We start from the raw sequence: 21,323 nt of genomic DNA, 5'->3' as shown, positions 1-21,323 counted from the left end.
GTACACAGAGATCTTAGAGGAGTTTTAAAAATCTAAGGTGAACAAGCAAGCAAGCAGGTTTATAGAACAAGATACCAACACAAATGGTAGAAATTATAAGCAAGAACAGTTTAACTTATATACTTTCTTACCTTATATTTGCCCTGGTCACATCCACATAATGTGCTTTCCATCGTGTAGCTCCTCTGTACTCCTATCTCCCTCCAGACAACAACTCGTGCTGTTGACTCCTTGGACTTTTCCACTACAAAGCTGCAGCTGCCCATACAGAACGCTGGGGCAGTTTGACTCAAGATTTTCGGGAGTACCTGCAGGAGAGTAATTTGAAAGAGATCTTGATTATTTTATTTCATTCATTAAAGGAAGACAAAGGAAAATATTCAATCACAAATTACCGAAAATCTGGCCGTAGTTAGATTTAACAGACAAATAATAATATTGCACCAGCTGGAATTTTTTAAACCATACCACAGAAGCACAGAACGGCTCGTATGAGAAGGGACCTTAAAGATCTAGTTTCAACTGTTCTGCCATGGGCAAGGTTGCCACCCAGTAGATTAGGCTGCCCAGGGCTCCATCCAATCTGGCCTCCAAGGATGGGGGGCATACACAACTTCTCTGGACAACCTGCTTATGTGCCTCACACACACTCTGAGTAAAGTATTTCCTCCAAATACCTAGTCTCTCATCTTTCAGTTTAAAATCATTCTTCCTTCTCCTACCGCTATTAAATTGTAAAAAGTTGTTTGCTCTCCTGTTTATAAGCTCTTTTTCAGTACTGGAAGGCTGCAACACGACCACCCCAGAGCCTTCTCTTCCCCAAGCTAAACAAGTCCATTTCCCTCAGCATATGTTCATAAGAGACGCTCCTGGACTCTGATCATCTTTGTGGCCTTCTCTTGATCTGATCAAACAGCTCCACATCTTTCTTGTACCGGGAAAGCCAGGCCTGGACTCGGTACTCCAGTGCCTCACAAGGGCAGAGCAAAGGGAGACAATCACCTCCCTCAGTCAGCTGGCCACTACTCTTTTAATGCAGCATGGAAGACAATTGGCCTTTTGAGCTTCCAGCACACTGCTTGCTTATGTTCAGTTCTTCATCCACCAGAACCTCCAAGTCTTTCTCCACAAGGCTGTTCTCAGTGATTTCTGCTCCCACTCTGTATACCTATCTAGGACTGGCTAGACTCGTTGCGCTTGGCCTTGATGAGCCCTCATTAGATTCACATGAACCCTCTTATTAAGCCTGTGTAGGGTCCCTTTGGATGGTATCCCATTCTTCTGTTGTATCAATTGCACCTCTCAGAATCAGAGAATGAGAATCACATAATGGCTTGGGTTGGAAAGGACCTCAAGGATCATCAATCTCCAACACCCCTGCTGCATGCAAGGCCACCAACTTCCATATCTAATACTAGTCCAGACTACCCAGGGCCCCATCCAACTCAGCCTTGAACACCTCCAGCATTGGGGCATCCACAACCTCTCTGGGCACTCTGTTCCAGAACCTCACTACTCTCTTGGTAAAAAACTTAAGGTTAGTCAGGTTGGTCTCATTTGCAAATGTGCTGAGAGTACCCTTGACCCCAGTGTCTACATAACTTATTAAGATGCTGAAGAGCACAGGACTCGAGAAGGGCCCCTGGAAGATATCACTCTTCACTGGTCTCCCCCTGGACACTGAACAATTGACCACAACCCTCTGGCTGTGACCATCCAACCAATTCAGTTGAATAGTCCAGCCTTCAAATCTCTACCTTTCTAATTTAGAAATAAGAAGGTGGTATGGCCTTTGCATAAGTCCAGGTACCTGACACCAGTTGCCCTTACTTTGTCTACTGATTCCATCACTTCAATACAGAAGGCCACCAGATCAGTCAGGCATGATCTGCCCTTGGAGAATCCACACTTCTCATTCTGTGCATGCTTTAACATAGCTTTCAGGAGTATCTGCTCCATGATACCCCCAGGCACAGATGTGAGGCTCACTTGCCTATAGTTCCCTGGGTCTTTCTTTCTCCCTTTCTTAAAAACAGGAGTGATGTTTCCCTTTCTCCAGTCACCAGGTACTTCTCCTAACAGCCACGACTATTCAAATATGATGGAGAGTGGCTTGGCAACCTCACTGGACAGTTCCTTCAGGAAGTTATCAGGCTCCATAGACATGCAGATGTTCAATCTCATGAGGCACTCTCTGACCTGATGTGATCTTACAGTGAGGGTATTTTGCACAGCTAACCCCTACCTAGAGGTTTAGGGACATGAAAGACATGAAAAGCTGAGCTGCCAGTGGAGAATGAGGCAAAGAACTCATTGAGCACTTCAGCCTTCTCCAGGCCTGTTGTAGTCTGCTTTCCCTTCTCATTTATCAGAGAGGAACACTCTTTTTGGCCTGTCTCTTCTAACAAATGTACCTATAGAAATACATTTTGTTATTTTTCATATCCCTTACCAAGTTCAGTTCCACCTTGGTTTTCTTTATCATGCCTCTGTATGCCCATACAGAATCCTAGCATTCTTCTCAGGCCACTCCTCCCTGCTTCTATTGTCTGTACTTTTCCTTCTTTTCCCACAGTTTGATCAGCAGCTTCTTGCTCAGCCATGCTATTTTCCTGTCTCCTCTGCTTGACTTGTTATGCTGAAGGAGGATCACTCACACGCTCTCAGAAAGTTGACTTTAAAAGCTCCTATATCTCTAAGGACAGTTTCCCAGGGAATACCATCCACTAATTCCTTAAGCAGCCTGAAGTTTGACAGGCCCACAGTCCTCAAGATCACTACTTCAACAAGGGCATATTTGCTACGCCCCCAGACCACCTCAAATCTTAACCCTTTTAATGATGTCTTCTGCAATGGTGAGCACCAAGTCCAGTAACTGGTTCCCATCTCCAATACTTGGATCAGGAAGTTACTTCAACAAACTCCAGGGGTCTCCTGGATTTCATGCTTTATTGCTTTCCCAGAAGACATCTAGGTGGTTGAAATTCCCCCATCAGGATGTGATCCTGCAAGCACAATGCTTCTTGCTGAAGCAAGGTGGCTCACACCCAATAGGTTCAAAATGACAATACATTGGTCACTTCCTAATGTTTAAATCCTATTGCTAAAATGAAGTATTTGTCATGTCCATAAGAAAAGTGGATTCTTCAGGTGACCACCATCTTCTTCCAATTCACCTAGATGACTGTGCTCAAATTAAGTGCACTACATAAGCCATATTGTTCAGAAAGTAGAATTTAGACTTCATACTGTTTCAATCCAATTTGTTGACCTAACAAACACCATTTTATTAATGCATAAAATCCATCAATATTAGGTAATGCACTAAACACATTTCGTTTTGTGAACTCTGTAGCAAAGTTCAAGAAAAAGGTTCACAAGACAAATAGAGAAAAATCAAAGAATCACGTAGATTGGAATAGACCTTTAAGATCACCAAGTCCAAACATCAACCTGACCTAAGTCCCATTATCCTTAGTGACACATTCAATGTCTCTTAAGTAAAAGGGATAGCAACTCTACCACTTCCTTTGGCAGCCTGTTCCTATGCTTGACCACCATCTCCATAGAGAAGTTTTTCACTGAATACACTAGTATCTGGTATAAACCTGCCTTGGTGCTTGAGAGCACCAAGGTGCAACTTGAGACCATTTTCTTGGATTCTATCACTTGTCACCTAAGAAAAGAGACTGACATCCACATAACTGCAAGCTCCTTTCAGGCAGGCTGCTGAGTGATTAGATCTCCCTTCTCCCTCTTTTTCTTCAGACTGAACAACCACACTGCCCTCAGTCACTCATCATATGTCTTGTTTCTTAGCTCCTTCACAAGTTTTGTTGTTCTCTGAAGAGGTTCCAGCAATTCTGTATCCTTCTCGTAGCAAGGAGCACTAAACTGAACATGCCTTTAACACTTCATTCTTGAGGAAGAACCAGCCTTCCAGGACTCCTTTGTCATTCAGTACTACTTTGAAAGGAATTCTAGCAAACAGATCTCAAATTAGGCCAAACTCTGCCATCTGGAAATCCAATGCAGCATTTCTGTGAACCACTTTCTTTACTTCACTGGAGATCTAGCACTCTTATCAGTTCACAACTGCTGCACCTAGGACAGCCTCCAACTGTTACAACACCTATATGTCCTTTCTGTTTGCATCTCCTCAGAAAACTTAAGTGTTTTGGACACTTTAAGTTGTACACATTTGCAGCTGCCACAAGGCGGCAATGGAGTTATGCAGAAGAAAATTATCACATAATTCCTTGAATCTTTTTTTTTTTTTTAGGAATTACTAAAAGCATATACCATTCAAGAGATGTTACTTGTATGAGTTATTATGTTTACGTGTTAGGGGCATGTGCCATAACTGTATGCTTTGAACACAAATCTTGCCTCTTTCCTTATACAAAAATAAGGATTTCTGTATTTTGCATATTTTCTTAATGCTGTAATATTATTTGCCATACTTAAATTATTCTTTTTTTTTTTTTAAAACTTACTAATCATAAATACATGAAAGAATACTTTTTCATGCATTTGCTAGATGGTATTGAGCAGAAAAAGTACATAATGCTAATTAAAAATAAACAAACAAAAGTAGTATTTTGCTAAAAGTAAACCCTGTATTAGCATTAAAATGATATTTAAAGCTGTCAAAATATTTTCACACATATGGACGGACTAAAAAAGAAATAATTCTAAATAAGTCTGATACTGTGAAGTCTCTGTGTAATCAGATTAAAATTAGGAAATTATGTGAAAAGTATATTCCAAATTCATGCCAATTGACAAAGGTATGATTGTCAGACTTACTCTGTAACCAGGGTCTTCCATTAGATCACAAGAGGCAGTGTTAACATTTGTGTGCCACATTGTCTCTTTGATGCTGCAGCCATACATGAATACATTCTTTTTACGAGAGTGACCATGATAATCGCAGTAAACCTGCAATAAATCATACATCAAAATAAAGACAAGGAACGTCAAATTTAAAAATCTTTATCCTTTAATTGCATTTATATTTTCACTGTTGAATGTTTCAAAAAATTAGGAACAAAACTCCTTATATATTTTCACATTGTGAAGAAAAGGTTCCTAAAAAATGTTTGACCCTTCAGCAATAAAAACAGATTCAGACATAAAGTTTCCGGAAGACTAGTTCACTAAGTCAATTTTTAAAGTTTGATACAGCATACAAAATCCTATTAAAGTGTTTATTTAACAGAACAGCTATATAGACAAAATTTGAAAGATTCTGAGATTGCTTAAGCAGACATACTCACCAGAGGTAAACGCTTTATAGCAGCCAGATATTGCAGTAAGCCTTTAGCATGGTAAATTGTGGGATGCAGATCTGGATTTGGATTTTGCCACTGTCTGTTTAAATCTTCTCCACTTAAAGAGCAACGGTGGCTATTTGGGGGTGAGGGATGAAAAACACAAGTTGTACTATATTTGTATTACCTTGTTACTTTTCAGTAAGACTCCCTTCTTACCTCAAGTTTTCCTTGTCACTACAAACTTCTCTGGAAGTTGTTTAGTAAGAAACAATTTTCAGTTTTCTGAGATTGCAATTAGTTAAAAAGTTTGAGGTATTTTTGTTTTTCCTTTCAAGTTACGTTACAGAATATCTAAAAATAAATCACTTCTTACATGAAGTCTATTGTAATCTTGTCTGCACACTGATGAAACTGAAGCCTTGTGATTCTACTTAAATGCTAGTTCAAAGTAATTAATTTCAAATACATGGTATCTTTACAGTTCTGGTTCACTGGCTTCTGTCACAAAAATAATCTCAAGCAGATATCTAAGACTTGTAACGTGAAGTGATTAGGAAACAAGTTGCTACTAAGAGAACAAGAAGAAAATGAACAAAAAAAAGGCAAACAAAGATCATCTCTCTATTCAGCAAACTTTCACCAATAACTTCTCAGATAGCAAACATTTATATTTCTACAGTTATCTAAGGTGCATTTGTCTTTACGTTATGTCTGATGGGGCAGATTCCTCCACTGACTCTGTGTTACAGTCTGAATTATTTAATTTCAAATGTTCTGTTATATTCATACTTTTTCCTATATAAAGACAGGTTGTATTCAAATCTATAACCAGTTTGACCATGAGAGACAATTAAACTAATTTCAAATCATTGAGAGATGGCTATCACCCATAAATAACTGAAAATACTTTTTAAAATCTTTGAATTCATGAAACAACTGCACCTGCCTCTTCAGCCAAAAAAGAGGAAACCAAAAATGAAAAGTGGGGTCTAGCAATCTTGTGATTTTCTTGTAATTAAATACTGCATAGCATAGGGATTAATTTAGATATTTTACTTTTAAATTACAGGTGCAAAGACTAAGCACTGCAGGTTAAATATTTGTGAGTAAAAACTTGTGCTTACTTCCCATTGATGACACCATCTGGATTGAGCATGGGAATAATTTTGAAAATGTAAGATTCTCGTAAACTTTGGGCACTTGGGTTATTACTCATAAGATATTCCAGCGTTCCTTTCATAACCCAGCTTGCATTAGTTTCTCCAGGATGTACACGAGCAGATAGGAAAATATAAGGACGATTCCCTAAAAGAAGCACACAGAGAAGTTACAAAACAAGATAAGTAAGCACCCTGTTAACTGAAAACAGGCAGTAGCCTGCTTCATTTATTACTGTGTGAAATAGATTTAGAAGTTCTTTTTCAGAATATTCAAATAAATGGGGAATTTATTGCCAGAATTTTGCTATATGGACTGCTAATTGTTGAATTCTCACAAAACAGCTTTAAATTCAACCCAAGACATCAGCATAATTAGCTCGACCTGGTGATTACCGTATGATAAGTTTGATGTCTTTTTTTTTTCTCCAGCAGAAAATAAAAGTTTCAGAAATGCTGAGCAAGTTCAGTTCAAATCAAAAATAGCTTAGATGTAACTACAGATTTGGCTCCAAAAAGTATTTTCTTTTTGACAAGCAAATATTTTGAACTTTTGGAGAAAAAAAAAAATAACTGAAAACTGACATACTCTTTTCCAAGGAGGGTTGACTGCAAAAATATTATGCGCAAAAAACATCTATCAACTGATTTAATACTTGAAAGAAGACACTTATAAATATTCTTATTGGACTACCACAAGAATTTTTAAATATAAAACTAATGTTGGATGTCAACCCCCTTTCATGTGATACATTAATGTTAGGGGTTTTTTTACATTACTATTTTTACAATGCACAATAGTTAATAATCCATTTTTTCACATATTTTCTACATTATTTTCCGTTGCTGAGAAAGAAAAATCATACTTACTGAATTGACAGATATGTTCATAGTAATTCGATTCTGGCATGGCTGTAATAGTGACTACAGGACACGTATTGCCAGCCAGAGTTTCACAGAGAGCATCCTGTCGAAAATATATCTGTTGAGGGTTGTGCATAGATTCCAACTTCTGAAGATGCATCTTCATCAGAAATATAATGAGAAAAAAAAACATCAAATCTTTTGCAATCATTTATGACAGCCTATTCCATGTCCTGTTTAATCCTTTTTTTTTTTATCTTTGTAAACAATGTTAAAGTTTCCATTATAACTCTGAACATCAAATATCACTCTCTGTATATCTAACAAACTGAATATTTTTCTTTATGTAGCCCTGTTTCTTCAGCTGTTTTGAGGAAGAAGGCACAGAGAATAAGCTTTTCATTTTCTTCTAGCTGATACTATAAAGGTATATGGAAGGTGAGCACATCTGCTTCACTTAAGTTACCTGATTGAAGACATTTCCAGGGCAGAAGAAGATAACAAATAGAACTTGACCCAAAAATCAGGAACAAAAGAGATAAACAGGGGAGACAAGATATAACACAAATAATGTCTAAGATCAAGTGTCTCCAGGCACTAACTGATCAGCCAGAAAACTACAGGCAAAGCTTCAGCAACTGCTAGCTGGACTAGCCACTGAGTTTCAGTACCCAGTGTAGGCAGGGTGATCAGGTGGGCAGACACACATGCTGGTAGCTGGAAGGAACTGCAATGATGATGGGGTGTGTGCATTCATGTGCTAGAAAGCATCCAGCTGTACTAGCCTCCAAGTAGAAGGTCTGTACAGTGGGCAAGAGGGACCAAAACCCCCAAGTACTGCACTAACAGATGGCAGGTTTGCATGGCAGCAAATGTATCTATGCTTGTGAATCTAGTGCAGGAGGATGTCTGCACTGCTACAGCAATCTTTACCAGCTGAAGAGAAGGGATTTGAGTGTCCACACTTGGGATTTAGGCAAGTTTTGGTAGAATGTTATATGCAAGTGCCAATCTGTTCCATGCTGGTGGGTGGGTGGCTGTCTGTTTGTCTCTCTCGGGATTACAAACTCAGCTTTGATATTACTGACTGAAAATGCAAACAGGTCATCTGCAGCCAAATCCATCAATCTGGGCAGAAATGCTTGAGTCCCTCGGCTGGGCTCTGTATAGTTTTCCAGTCAATTATGATTTATTATTCTCAGGAAAACCTTTGAAAGTAATATATTTTTTAAATTTTTTTTCCCAGCTACTGTTCCTTAGAATAACCCTCACTCCTTGCCAGTCTAAATACTAATATTTTATGAACATTCTCAATTTTAATCTCTCAGCATTTTGATCTTCACAGAAAGAAGTAAAAATTCACTAATGAATGCTCATATATCACATTGTCCAAAAATATAGATATTTATGTAATACATCACATTCTTCTTACCTTCAATGTTGAGTACGTATATGGATAATGGTAAGCAAAGTAGCAGACATCATCTTTATGTTGAAAAGTCACTGTAAATGTAATCGTGTAATAAGATTTTCCTTTCTGACCCCCAGCAGCAATTGAACTTCTTGAAAAATGATTCCTAAGAGTACAATTAAGATAATAAAGACACAAGAATACTATTCATTATCATTGATTATTTCTGAACACACATTGTAAGAGGAATAAAATTTTAAGGGATTTTATTTCTCTTCTTTGCTTATCCACTACTTCCCACAATCTGGAAAGAAACTTCACGATAGCAGGAATACACATGTATCATATTAGGAAGATATGAATATACAAACAAACAAAAAGAAGCAAACAACTGTTAAGCAAGAAAGGTTGCAAAATTACATGTCGTATCTTCTTGTCCTATGTTTTTTTGGATTGTTCTACAATGACTGCACCATGTAAAACAAAGACAAAACACAAATACCACTTAGTCAATACTACTGGATATCACCATTAATGTTTAAGTGTGTAGGTGTGCATTTCATAAACAGGTTCTCCAGAGTAGTAGGCAATATCTGATGAAAGATGAACTACTTAAGCATTAGCTGTGTGCTAAAAAAAATAAAAAATAAAACAAGATTCTATATATTCTGTTCACTTCTGTTACACTCCATAGTAACTGAGAAATAAAAATGTATTCAAAACCAAACTGCTAAAATATAATAATCAAAAGTCAGAAGCAAACATTTTTCTTCAAAAATTCTAGCTATACTAGTCTTAAAAGTAGAAATGTTGTTGTATGTTTGATGGGCATACTTACTTATAGTAACAAATATCTGTGCCAACACGAGTCCAAGAGGGTCGAGAATTTAGTGCTTCCTGAACAGAATACATAAGTGGCTGCATACCTTAAAGGAAAAATGCGTCTCATTTTAATGCTTAACCTTCAACAAGATCTTATCAGAAACAGACCACATCAGCATTTTTACAGAAGTCTACAAACTAGCTATGCTCATTTATTAACATATTATATTCATACAAATATTTAGATACTATACACTCTTTAGGTGATGGAGACTGTCCTTCCTCATCGCTTCCTATGTTTCAAAAAATAGAAATAAAAAAATCAGACCTACAAAAGATGAAAATGAAATGAGTAAAGGAAAACTGTGTTTAGCACAAACAGTAATCTACAAGAATCTTGGGTCCCACTTCATTCAACTCACCACTAAAAAAAGGCCTCAAAGACAGTACAAAAAACAGAGACTATAATCCATTCACATGGGTAGCTGTAAAATTGACTCATCGTTTCAGAACTATAATATCTTTTTTTTTTTTTAAGTAGCAGTTTATATTTCTCAGAGAATACAGTTAAATTGAATACCTGAGATCAAGCTGGAGTAGAGAAGTCCAAATATTAATTGAATGGTTTTTACTTCTTAGTTAATTATTGATACAGACATATCAACTGATTCATTGTACTTAATAAAAAGCAAAAGTAACTATCAAGTACGCGTACGCAATATATGAATGAATATCTAATGTAACTGGTGAAGATTAGTAATTAATTTAAAAACATTTTGTTACCTGGGCATTCTTGGAGCCTTTTATCAATGTGAATTGTAAATTATGACAAAGAATATTTTGTTAATCTATTCCAAGAGTTTGAGGATGTGTGGGAGGGCATCATCCTTCTTAAAGTATTAAAAGGAAAAATTACAGAATATCCAGAAGGAAAAAAACATACAAAGTTTTTACACTGAATGACAGCCTCCCTTACACAGAAAACTGGAATAAAGGCACACCAAGCAAACTTTTGGAGGAGGCATAAAGCACTGAGAGCTAGAGATTCCAGGAGTTCAAAGGTAATTTGTCTTTCCTTCTCAAGCGTGCCTCTCTCTTCCTAGCAATTAGACAACTCCGAGATCTACTTTCACTTCTTAAAATATACCACTTTTCAGGTGGTTTTAATACATTAGCTATCATTCTCTACCTGTGCTGGTCAACAGGCTTCAGTGGTGTCATTCCCACAAGGATTTTACGACACACTGTAGCTGCAGCCACCAGGAGAATTGTTTTGTTTAGGCTTCACTCACAACAAAACGTTATTTTAGAAAATGATGGCTGTGGTTTTCAGATACCCTTTTTTTCTTTTTAGTGGATATATGTCAAAACATTCTCTACTAGTCCTGTTTAAAAAATATAATCTGTAAGAAAACATGAATGTACCGATTCCCAGGGGGATTGAGGGGAGAGGAGGAATGGAGCAGCTGAGCTGTCTAGTACATATACTTTTCTACATGCTTCTTCTCAAAGTATGGGAAATATATCTTACCGTAGTTAAACTGACTGTTTGACTTCTCACAGTTGATGATGTTAAACCGGTAACCAATGCCTGTTTTCATTCCACTGACTTCAAAGTAAAACCACTGATGATAATGATTGCTATTTATATCTGAGTTCAGAATTAGATCATACTCGTTTCTAAAGATTAACAAAAACAAATAAATCTTTTTTTAAAAAAATAAAAAATGAAAGATCTTACACATAAAAAGAATAGCTAAAATATCTTACTTTCTAATCTGAATAACTTTGCGCAGGTTTCCAGACTCAAATTTGGAATTAAACTTTAAAACATCCACTTCTTCAGGTACTGAACAACTAAGGGTACAAAAAAAAAAAAAAAGCCAAAATAAATAAATCAGATTTGACTAAAACAAACTCATAAACTTAATTTTTAGTCCATACTTGATAATTAAATTATTTTGAGTCTTTCCGTAAATTCTGTTTTTCCGTAAGTGTTTTTAGCAGAGTAAAAACTTACCTGGAATTGTCGAGGTCATACACAACTCTGTCTATAATATCATTTTGATGAATTAGTCTTTCAATGTCTTGAGATATTTTTGTCCTAAAGTAAAAGGAGATTCTCATTCAAATTGTTGAATGCTGTTTCCAATTAAAAAAGAGAAGTTACCTCATACAACAAAGAAAACTGAAAGAAATTAACATGAAGACAGTGAGACAGATTTCATAAGAGACCTATGTCTCAATCCCTTTATGTGCACAAGCTGTAGTGTTCTTAATTTTAAACACCTGCATTCACAGCTGACTGATTTTATGTATGCAAGACGACTGAGTTTTCATGCACACAACCCACTGAGTTGTACCTAATGGAAAAAAAAATGCACCACTTCATAATTTATAGTAGAAGCAGGCATCACTCAAACATTATTTATGTTAATGCTTTAATCTAGGACAGCACTTCATAATATTAGTAACTTACTTGAGTCCTATCATAACTAAAATTTAGTTTTAATTACATAGTATGTCGTGCAGTGAGCATGTTAATGCACTAGCTTTTCACCTCTGAAGATCTACGTTCATTTATCGACTAGGTAACAAATAAGAATGAATTTGGTGATGTCAATCAAATGTCAGGTGTATGTTTATCCAGATCATAAAACCATTGCACAACTGGCAGTATCTAGGTCCTGGCTTGGAAAAGTAAGAATGTTTTGCAGTTCAAGAATGAAATATAGTAGCAGAGCTGTGTGGGAAAGCTTGCACAGCACCTGCAATAAGAAGAAAAGGAGGCAGATTAACAATGAAGAATACAGAAACAGAGCTGTAAAGTATGTTCAGGTTGGAAATTCTTCATTTAATTAAACTAAATATTGTTGAAGTAAGAAAAAGAATGATAAGTGGAGAACTCTTGCACTTCACTAAATTAAGAGTAACTGGAAAAGTAAGCAAGACACAAGTCCAATATACTGTCATAATGACAAAAATACTGACTCTCCAAAATCTATCACAGCAGATTCAGTTCAGGGCAGAAATACAGATTTTTGATCTTACACAAATCATTAGCTCTCAATATGCTTCAGTTTTAAAGAGTAAATAATGACTCCTACTATCAAAGAAGTTTTGCCAGAAAGAAATCCATTTATGAATAACAGACATTCAAATACCAAAAAGAAGGAAGGAATAGTATCTAAGATATATACAAAAAGAAAAACTCATAGGCACCAAAAAGTCAAAAGAGAAGCTATTTTAAAATAGTTAAATGAAAAAATATGCACGTCAAGAGCTTTGTGTTTATACGTCAGCCCTCTATTGATCCTGATTTATGTTTTAAGAGTCAAATGACTAGGAAATAGTAGTGCTCAGTGAAAATGCTCAGTGAAAACCCCAAAAACTTCAAAGAACAACAAAGAAGTAGGTATTTAATCTCTAATTCATAGAGAATTAAGGCTGATTGTTTTCTAAAGAAGACTTAGCAGATAATCAATAACTAATTGCCTTTAGTAAAGAGAACAGAAGTATAACTGACTGCCAAAAGGATTTAGACACAACCGTTGCAGATGATTTTAAAGCTTCTCTGTGTCCTCTTCCAAATTCAATGTTAGGCCCTTTTTAAACAGCTGCCCTTCTAAGTAACTTGCTACACTGCAATAACAAGACCAAGTCATTTGTAGAAAACTGAATTCTTAGAATAGCATACCTGAAAAAATTAACACAAGATTTTTTATTCAAGCTTAGCATTATTATTTTAAATTTCTATTTTTGTTCCATAACTAAGCTGTAAGTATACTTTCAACACAAATAACACAATTCAACAAAAATAAGCACTTTAAAGCAAAAATAAGATATAGTCTACAACTACACTCGTGCTTTAGAGATCAGCTTATACAACCATACAAGTAGGTTTGTTGGTCAAAAGACAGAGGTTAATTTAAAAATTTGCTTCTAAGAAGAATGAGCATTGGAATGACAAATTATATTTGATTTTAGAGATTTCAGTCAATATAGTCAATTCAGAATGATTAAGTATGAAAAAACTACATGAAAATTTGCAAGATTTTCTTAAAATGTAAATCTTCATCTTGAGTCAGAAACCACCTATCTTGCTCCCAGACAACTTAATCTAGCTTGAAGATAAGCAGTCAGAGAAGATTTTTTTCCTACATGGAACAGTACTTTCTATAGCAGTTATATATTACGCCATTAGAGTTTCAAGTTTCTCAGTCGTTTCACTAGAAAGTTCGATTCTACAACATGCTTAAAAATCAGATAAATCATTTTAATTATATAGCCTAGTTTTAAATACACTCTTATGGCTTCATCAATGGATAAATGTAAATATGATAAATCTCACATAAATGGTTCAAATTACAGGTAAAAAGCTGAAAGCTTTCAACCTAATAATGAAGGAAGTAGCAAGATCTGCTATCACATTTTGCAAAAATGCTCCTCTGACCTACAGGAGTCCTAGGCATATGAGCCAGCTCTTCATACCGTCTTTGCAAATTGTTCTTACCAGTCACATTCATCATAATTGTGTTGACATGTTTATTCTGTCTTTCTGCAAATCTAACAAAAAGTGCATCCTCAGCACTAAATTTTGCTCCATTGCAGACATTAAAAAAAAAAAATACTTGAAAGTATTAATAGAATAATTTTCCCACTGCAGTTTGCTTAAAAAAAAAAAAAAAAAAAAAAAAAAGGTTTTTATCACCTTATTATAAAGTATCTTTCAATTATTAAATGGCCTATATTTGGTAAGACCTGAAGGGAACACTCAGGTGTCTCTACTCAAAAATACTAACCCTGAGCAAATCAATAGGTTAGTGTATAGTTATTTCAGTGCTTCCTCCAGCTTCTCCAGAAGGATGACAAAGAGAAGGAATTGCATTCACATACATTAGATTTCATGCTTAACTTACAGACAACACAGAAAAGCCTTCAAGAAAAAGAGGTAATACTGTCAATACACCTTCATGTCTACAGAGTTCTTAGTTTACTTTTAAAGTACACCACAATACCTTGCCAAGTATGATATTATGTAGTTAAACACAAGCTAGAAAGCATCTCTAGCATAAGCACAACATCTCTAGCAGTTACCTTCTGATTTTGAAGTATTAAAATGTGGAATTTTTTGAGTTTGGGGTTTTTTTTGTTTGTTTGTTTGGTGTTTTTTTTTTTTAGTTGTTTTTAAATACAAACTACAAGATCTGGATGAGAGGGTAGAAGGACACAGAAAGGAAGATTACAAAGTAAATAGTATTTAGAAATTCTAACTACTGAATTAGAATTATAAATTAAAGATTCTGTTGTTGTTGACTTTGCATTGATTAATGTCTACTTACTTAGCTCTCTTTTTTTTTCCCCCACCGAAATTAGTTTTAGATACAAAAGTGGAAACTGTATACATGTCTGTTAATCTCAGCCTGAAGGTTATTTTTTCAAGGAAGACAATGACAACAAAAGAAGTACAGTAAGTTACCTTTGCACTCCATAAGGCCTTTCCAAGATAGGCTCCTTAAAGGGGGGTGGAATATGGCCAAAATAATCTGGATAGGCCACTTCTGAATATTCAGGAATAGATTTTGTGGTTTTCACCATTTCAATATAAAGATCACAGTCATGAACAGGAGATACATCAGAAACCTCAAGCACCACTTGTTCCCCTGATGAACTAGATTTGGAATCCTCCTCCTCTGATTCCAATCCAGTGCAGCAGAATTTCCCAAGATGGACAGATGATCCTTCAAAAAGGCTACTTCCACAGGGTGAAACATGTTCACAAGTCTTACTACAAGCAAGTGGGGTAAGGCCAGTTTTGTTTTCTTTCTTTACAATACACTCTGTAGCATAATACTGATCATTTTCTGCAGTGTTTTGCAGACTGATTCTGTCCAAGCCTTTCACAATTTCTTGGCTTAGACACTGGCATGATGGAAGCAGATTCCTTTGAATATTTTGCCGAAGTAAGCTACTGTCTTTGATACTATCTTTCTTTGGTAGTTCCAGAAAAGCTGGCCTCCTATTGTATTCCTCTGTCAGTAATGGATTGCTCTCCTTCAAAGAAATTCCTATCACTGATGGATTTGTTTCAGCTGAGAACTCCTCTCCTGCTGTAGGAACCACAATAGGTCCACCCAGATTTGCATCAGGTACAAAAGGCTTTGGTTCCTTGGAAACCAAATCACATTCCTTAAAATACAAAAGAAATTTTAAAAATGTTAAGAAAATAGACAATTTATCAGAAACAAATTATCAAGTCTATACCATTCACCAGATATTACAACTAGCTAATGCCAATAGGTGCACAGTACACTAAGGACACAGATGACATAATTTATCTTCATCAAAAATATCTCATGTCCCTCCTTCTTATTTTACTATCTGCCGTGTGCAATAACCAGACACTGGATAAACAGTTTTATATCTGCCCTTTCTCAGTCAGAATAAAGTAACACAAAACATTATGCTAAATAACTCACTATATACCCCCCATGCATAGCTCTCGAACTACAAACTGTCTCTCCTTTTTTCAACAGGAGTAGCTATCCACTGAAACAAATAAACAAACAAACAAACAAAAAAACCCCATCAAAACGCATTCCACATTCATGTTCCTCACAGTAAAGACTGCACTGAGAATCACGTACTTTACCTGAAAGTTTTCAGTAAGTTCTGGGAAAAATTGCTCATACATTTTCAGTTCTTCTAAGGGTCGTCCCAGTTCCTGTCTAGGTTTCAGTTTATTAATATCAGTTTCAATATCATCATTCTGAAAAACAAAGAGAACAAATTAATCTTGCTTCTAGGATCAGTGAACGTCTAAAATATTATTGTAATATTAGTAGTATTAGTTAAAATATGTTTTTCTTCTTTCGCGGCCATACTTTGAGAGTGTGATATCACTATTTTAAAACTAGTTGAACTGTGCATTTCATCATCAGACTTTAAAAGCAGCTTCATTTTAGTGGTATGTCCAAACCTCTATTTCAATAGAAACATCATAAACAAAACAATCTTCTTGCTTTCATCCAAATGTATTATGCACAGACTACACTTTACATGAGATCTACACATAACCTGACAAAACCTGAAAAACGTGGAGATTTCATCTGACTTGCAGTGACAAACGTATAAATGGAGGAAAATACTCCTTGCAACATCTCACGAGTGCCTTGAATAGAAGTTGTCATTGCAGCCCATAGACAGATAATTCAATGAACTCCTGAATATACATAACATAAAAGTACAGAATAAGACTGTTCTGAATAAGCATCCGCTCATGTTCTCATTGGAACGGGGGAAGAAGAAAAAGCCCTTCCAAAAGCATAGAGCAGTGTGAGACTAAATCTCTATCTCTACAGCTGGCTGAACTTCAAACTTACCTTACTGAAGCACTGACTTAGTCATTCTCATTCCAGAATAAGGGAAAAACTTAGAGCATCTCTTACAAGTTGCACTGTGTAGGTAACTGTGAAGTGAGGGCTAAGAGATATACAAGTAGAGAGCAGAGACTGCAAAAACACTTGCAGCATCTTGCACACACTTTTTGCAGTGTTTTGCTCTACTGTACTCCAGTCACATTAAGTGTGGAAAAAATATGTTTAAAAAAAAATCTTGAGGCAAATTGAGCAACAAAGGTTGGCATTCTCAAGGAAGTTCTAAGTTTCAGCACATATTTTAATTTCAGAAATTGCCCTGAAAACCTTCTCAACGTTATCACAGTATGTAAATCTATGGCTGTATAAATAATTCAAAAAACTTTAGAAGTACTAAAAACAATAAAATGTGATGCTTCCTAATGTTCTATGTTCCCTTATGAGTTTTGTCTCATACCAACCTTAAAATTTTGGTCCTTGTCATCTTCTGTTTCAATTTCTGATTCTGTTTCAGCATCATCGTTGTCATCACTTTCATCTACCACATCATCCACTACAATATGAAAAGGTTTTGTAAGGCAGATTATGTATTTAAACAAAAAAATATGCTTGAAAAGAGGTCTTTTTCTTCCTTTCTACTTATTAGTTGATTTTAAAAAGTCATCAGGTCCCGTGAAGCCTTGCCAATATTAATCGTTATCACCAGATTTAAAAAACAAAACAAAACAAAAAACCTAACACAAACAAAAAGTTTGTTTGATAATTCTGCAGACTCAATTTAGGACATTTCATTCCAGTTTAAGTCAGAACAAAGATCTCTGGCTTACAGCAAAACCAAAAAATAAGTCTCTCCCCAAAAAACAGCAAACAGTACATGACCTTTAGAATTATTTTACAGTGCAGACATATGGCACAACCTGAGCTCAGCACAAAACAAGATGACTCTGAAGCCTTTTTTCAATACTTATGAGTATGTCCAAAAAAATCTGAGGTTCTTAGCACCTTTCAGTCATGTCAGTTGGTACTGATCAGTGAAGTGTGGTACGAAGTGCCCTGTACACAATTTTTGACAAGCCCAGAAGAATCTCATACTAACTAAAGAAAAGTCAAAAACTTATCACTGGAAACCAGCAAGGAAAATACTGCAGGTGAGCAGTCACTGCACCTGCATAACAAAGGCTGGGAACTAAATCTCACTCCCTAAAAATACAGCAAGACATTAGTTTCCAGACATATGAAATTATTTATACACTAATGATCAATTTCTAACTTAGTTAGAGACTAAAGGACCTAGAAACTGAAGGACCTATAACCTCATCCCTCATAAACTAAAGAAAACAAGGAAAGTAACATAATTATTTACACAGGACTAAAGAGCATCAGGCTAACTCTCAAACATCATCAAGTTACACTCACAGATGTGTCACTTACAAGAGGTAAATTTCATCTTTTTCTAGACATTTTTTGGGTTGGTGTTTTAAGTTTTTTTTTTATTATTATTATTGATGAGTGCTTTCCATGTAGGAAATTTACTGATTCCCAGTAAAAAGCTCACTTAGAGGTTTACAAATTATATTGATTTAACAAGGTATTGTATTGCTTTTACAATGCTGACTATACAAAATTATATTTTTAATAAACTCAAAGCCATACCCTCCAAGTGCATTCTGTATTGCACTTAATGTATGTAAATGTAAACAATGTAAAGCATTTTTTTTAACACAAAAGTTTTCTTAAAAAAAAAAAAAGAGGGGAGAGGGAATAGAGGGGAGAGGGAATAGAGGGGAGAGGGAATAGAGGGGAGAGGGAATAGAGGGGAGAGGGAATAGAGGGGAGAGGGAATAGAGGGGAGAGGGAATAGAGGGGAGAGGGAATAGAGGGGAGAGGGAATAGAGGGGAGAGGGAATAGAGGGGAGAGGGAATAGAGGGGAGAGGGAATAGAGGGGAGAGGGAATAGAGGGGAGAGGGAATAGAGGGGAGAGGGAATAGAGGAATAATAACTCTATTAATCCTTTAAGTTTTCCAATTCTTTGTTTACAGATTTCAAGCCCATAAAGTAAAATATCAAGCCTACTGCAACAGAAAAGAGATTTTCAAGAGAAATTATTCCATGTACCAAAACACTGTACTGAAAAAAAAAGAAATATAATTTCTGTGGATTTTACAACAGTTCTAGATCTCTTTCTATTCTGAAAGCAAAACTCTAAACACTTTTAGTGAGTCGTTCCTATACAAACCCTAAATAAATATTCATATTCTTTCATGCTGTTATCACACTGTGTTTTAGAAAATACTGTGAACAAGAAAACACTAAAAATCTAACTTCACCTCTTTATTTTGGAGTAAGTTCCCCACAGCAACTTCATTATTTTCTTACTCCGATACTAAACTGTTTCCCTGTATGTGAAAATGCACTAAACATTAACTATCCAAAAATAACAAGAGGTAAGCACAATAGGGTGAACGTATTTCTCTCAAGGCACCATGCAAACGTTTATAGATGAGTGATGCCTAGAAGACTGCAGCAGTCCGAGAAAGCAGCTCTACTTTTCTCATCATGTAAAAGAAGGGAGAAACACAATGATTTAAAATCAATATTTTGATTTAAAATCAAATATATGTTAATCTAAATTCTGTACATCCAGTTTATCAGAATAAATAATAAATTAGGGCATATGCATTTCTACAAAACAGGAAGCATAGTACATTCTTTAATGTAAAATGTAATATATGACAGTTAAATGATAGTTAAAAAGAGAGTCTATGCAAGTTCAGAGACACAGTTTGTGTTTGACACTTCAGAGCCTGATGAACATTTTAGATTTTGATCACATTTTATTTCCTATTTTTATGTATCTTCAGAAACATAACCAGATATGCACAGACAAAACTGCCTAATGTTAAAGGTTAACATTAGAAATTGTTGCTCCACACTACTAGCCAGAGAGTCTTTGTTAGCCTAGGTTTTAGCAGAGAAAAATCACAATTAACTTCAGTTGATCACACCTTGCAAACAGTAGTGTTAGACATTTTCAAAGGAAAAACATTACAAAATTACCATACCATCAGGAGGCAAACTGTACATTTGAGCCACAGGACCACTGGAAGGAATAACTGGGAGTTGGAAGTGAAAAGCACTTTTAATAGTTGGTAAAGGAAGACGATTTTTAGGAAAACATTTTCTCATTATTAAGCTGGACGTGTTGACAAGTGGATCAAGAGTTCTTACTGCAAGGCACTCCTATTAGAAGAAAAATAATGAAGAAATGAGCATCTCACAAGCCAAACTGTACTAGTTTCTAAAACCCACTCCTAACAGCTAAAATATTTTACTAAGAAATTAACTTAAAAATATCTATGTGCCTCCTTTGAAGGAGAATTTCTGTTAACTCAGAGTCATCTTTTTATAACGCAGACTTAAAAATGAAGAATCCTTTTTAAAATAAATAAAATCAAGACATCCTCCCAGAAATAATCACATTTGAGTAACAATAAATATAAATTTCATCCTGTATCCTTTACTTCTGCTGGAGGTAAATAAAGAAAATTACCATTGCCTTCACAATCAGGAGTGAACACGAATATCAGAAAAAAACAACAATAAATTCAAAGTCAGAATGTGTTTCTAACTCTCAAGAGACAAAAAGAACAAGAACAGCAACAAGAGAAAAGATAAACTTACTTGTGAAGTGTTGTAAAGAATTTTCATCCCATTTGCATCAATGAATGCTTTTCTTCCCAATTTGATGTTTGTTACACTCTTAATGCACTGTAAAACTCCTTTACGTATCAGCATATATCTGTGTCGACTATCATGACGGTGCCAATCAACGTAAATTGTTAAAAGCATGTGTACGTATCCTCTATCTACTGCTCTCCTGGCATTTGTTTCTTTATTAAAAAAAAAGAAAAATTAAAAACTCAGCAATTACTCCAATACTGTTAACTTCAGCAATACTTTCCTATCTATTTTTAAGTGATTTTTTACACCTGGTACTGAACTACTTCATTGAAGGTATTACTTCAGCCACACTTGGCAGTGCATTATGTCAAAGTAGTAATCAAAATTCTAGCAAGAGTGTTTCCATATTTTCGAGACATTTCTTAGAAGCCCTATTTCCTCCCTGATTGTCAGTACTGCCAAACTTTTAACTAACTCATTTTAAGCTACACATACATCAGCCGTGGAAGAGAACTTTTTGTTTAACTACTTTTTACAGTCAGGAAGTAACATATCAAAGTGTATAATAAAAGATATAATGGGCAAAATTTTATTAATAAAGAAGTGATTAGGAAAATTTCCATACGTATTTCTACCTTGTTAAAATGTATCTAGAATCTAGTATCCAGTTATTCTTGCTCCAAGATGGAAATAAAGCTGATGATTTTCAGACAGCTGTGTTTTTTCTTTTAATTA

General features: G+C 35.5%; 1 protein-coding gene across 12 annotated transcripts in view; it reads right to left on the bottom strand.

The window, feature by feature from the left end:
* AGTPBP1 (ATP/GTP binding carboxypeptidase 1) overlaps positions 1 to 21,323 on the bottom strand; it is a 70,540-nt gene that overhangs the window by 17,539 nt on the left and 31,678 nt on the right. For all 12 annotated transcript variants that reach the window (XM_031602422.2, XM_031602423.2, XM_090132566.1 and 9 more), the window contains 15 exons: positions 20,589 to 20,797; positions 19,970 to 20,147; positions 17,368 to 17,459; positions 16,183 to 16,299; positions 15,010 to 15,719; positions 11,551 to 11,634; positions 11,301 to 11,387; positions 11,062 to 11,210; positions 9,547 to 9,634; positions 8,730 to 8,874; positions 7,304 to 7,457; positions 6,401 to 6,581; positions 5,280 to 5,409; positions 4,810 to 4,941; positions 132 to 308 (listed from right to left, as the gene is read on the bottom strand). In XM_031602422.2, coding sequence (XP_031458282.2) covers positions 132 to 308; positions 4,810 to 4,941; positions 5,280 to 5,409; positions 6,401 to 6,581; positions 7,304 to 7,457; positions 8,730 to 8,874; positions 9,547 to 9,634; positions 11,062 to 11,210; positions 11,301 to 11,387; positions 11,551 to 11,634; positions 15,010 to 15,719; positions 16,183 to 16,299; positions 17,368 to 17,459; positions 19,970 to 20,147; positions 20,589 to 20,797 — 2,633 coding nt within the window. The remainder of the gene's footprint in view (positions 1 to 131; positions 309 to 4,809; positions 4,942 to 5,279; positions 5,410 to 6,400; positions 6,582 to 7,303; positions 7,458 to 8,729; positions 8,875 to 9,546; positions 9,635 to 11,061; positions 11,211 to 11,300; positions 11,388 to 11,550; positions 11,635 to 15,009; positions 15,720 to 16,182; positions 16,300 to 17,367; positions 17,460 to 19,969; positions 20,148 to 20,588; positions 20,798 to 21,323) is intronic.

The sequence above is a fragment of the Phasianus colchicus genome, chromosome Z, assembly GCF_987193195.1.
Source record: "Phasianus colchicus chromosome Z, bPhaCol1.hap1.1, whole genome shotgun sequence".
Classification (NCBI taxonomy): domain Eukaryota; kingdom Metazoa; phylum Chordata; class Aves; order Galliformes; family Phasianidae; genus Phasianus; species Phasianus colchicus.
Note: the sequence above shows the minus strand (reverse complement) of the source record. Positions and strands in the feature narration are given on the sequence as shown.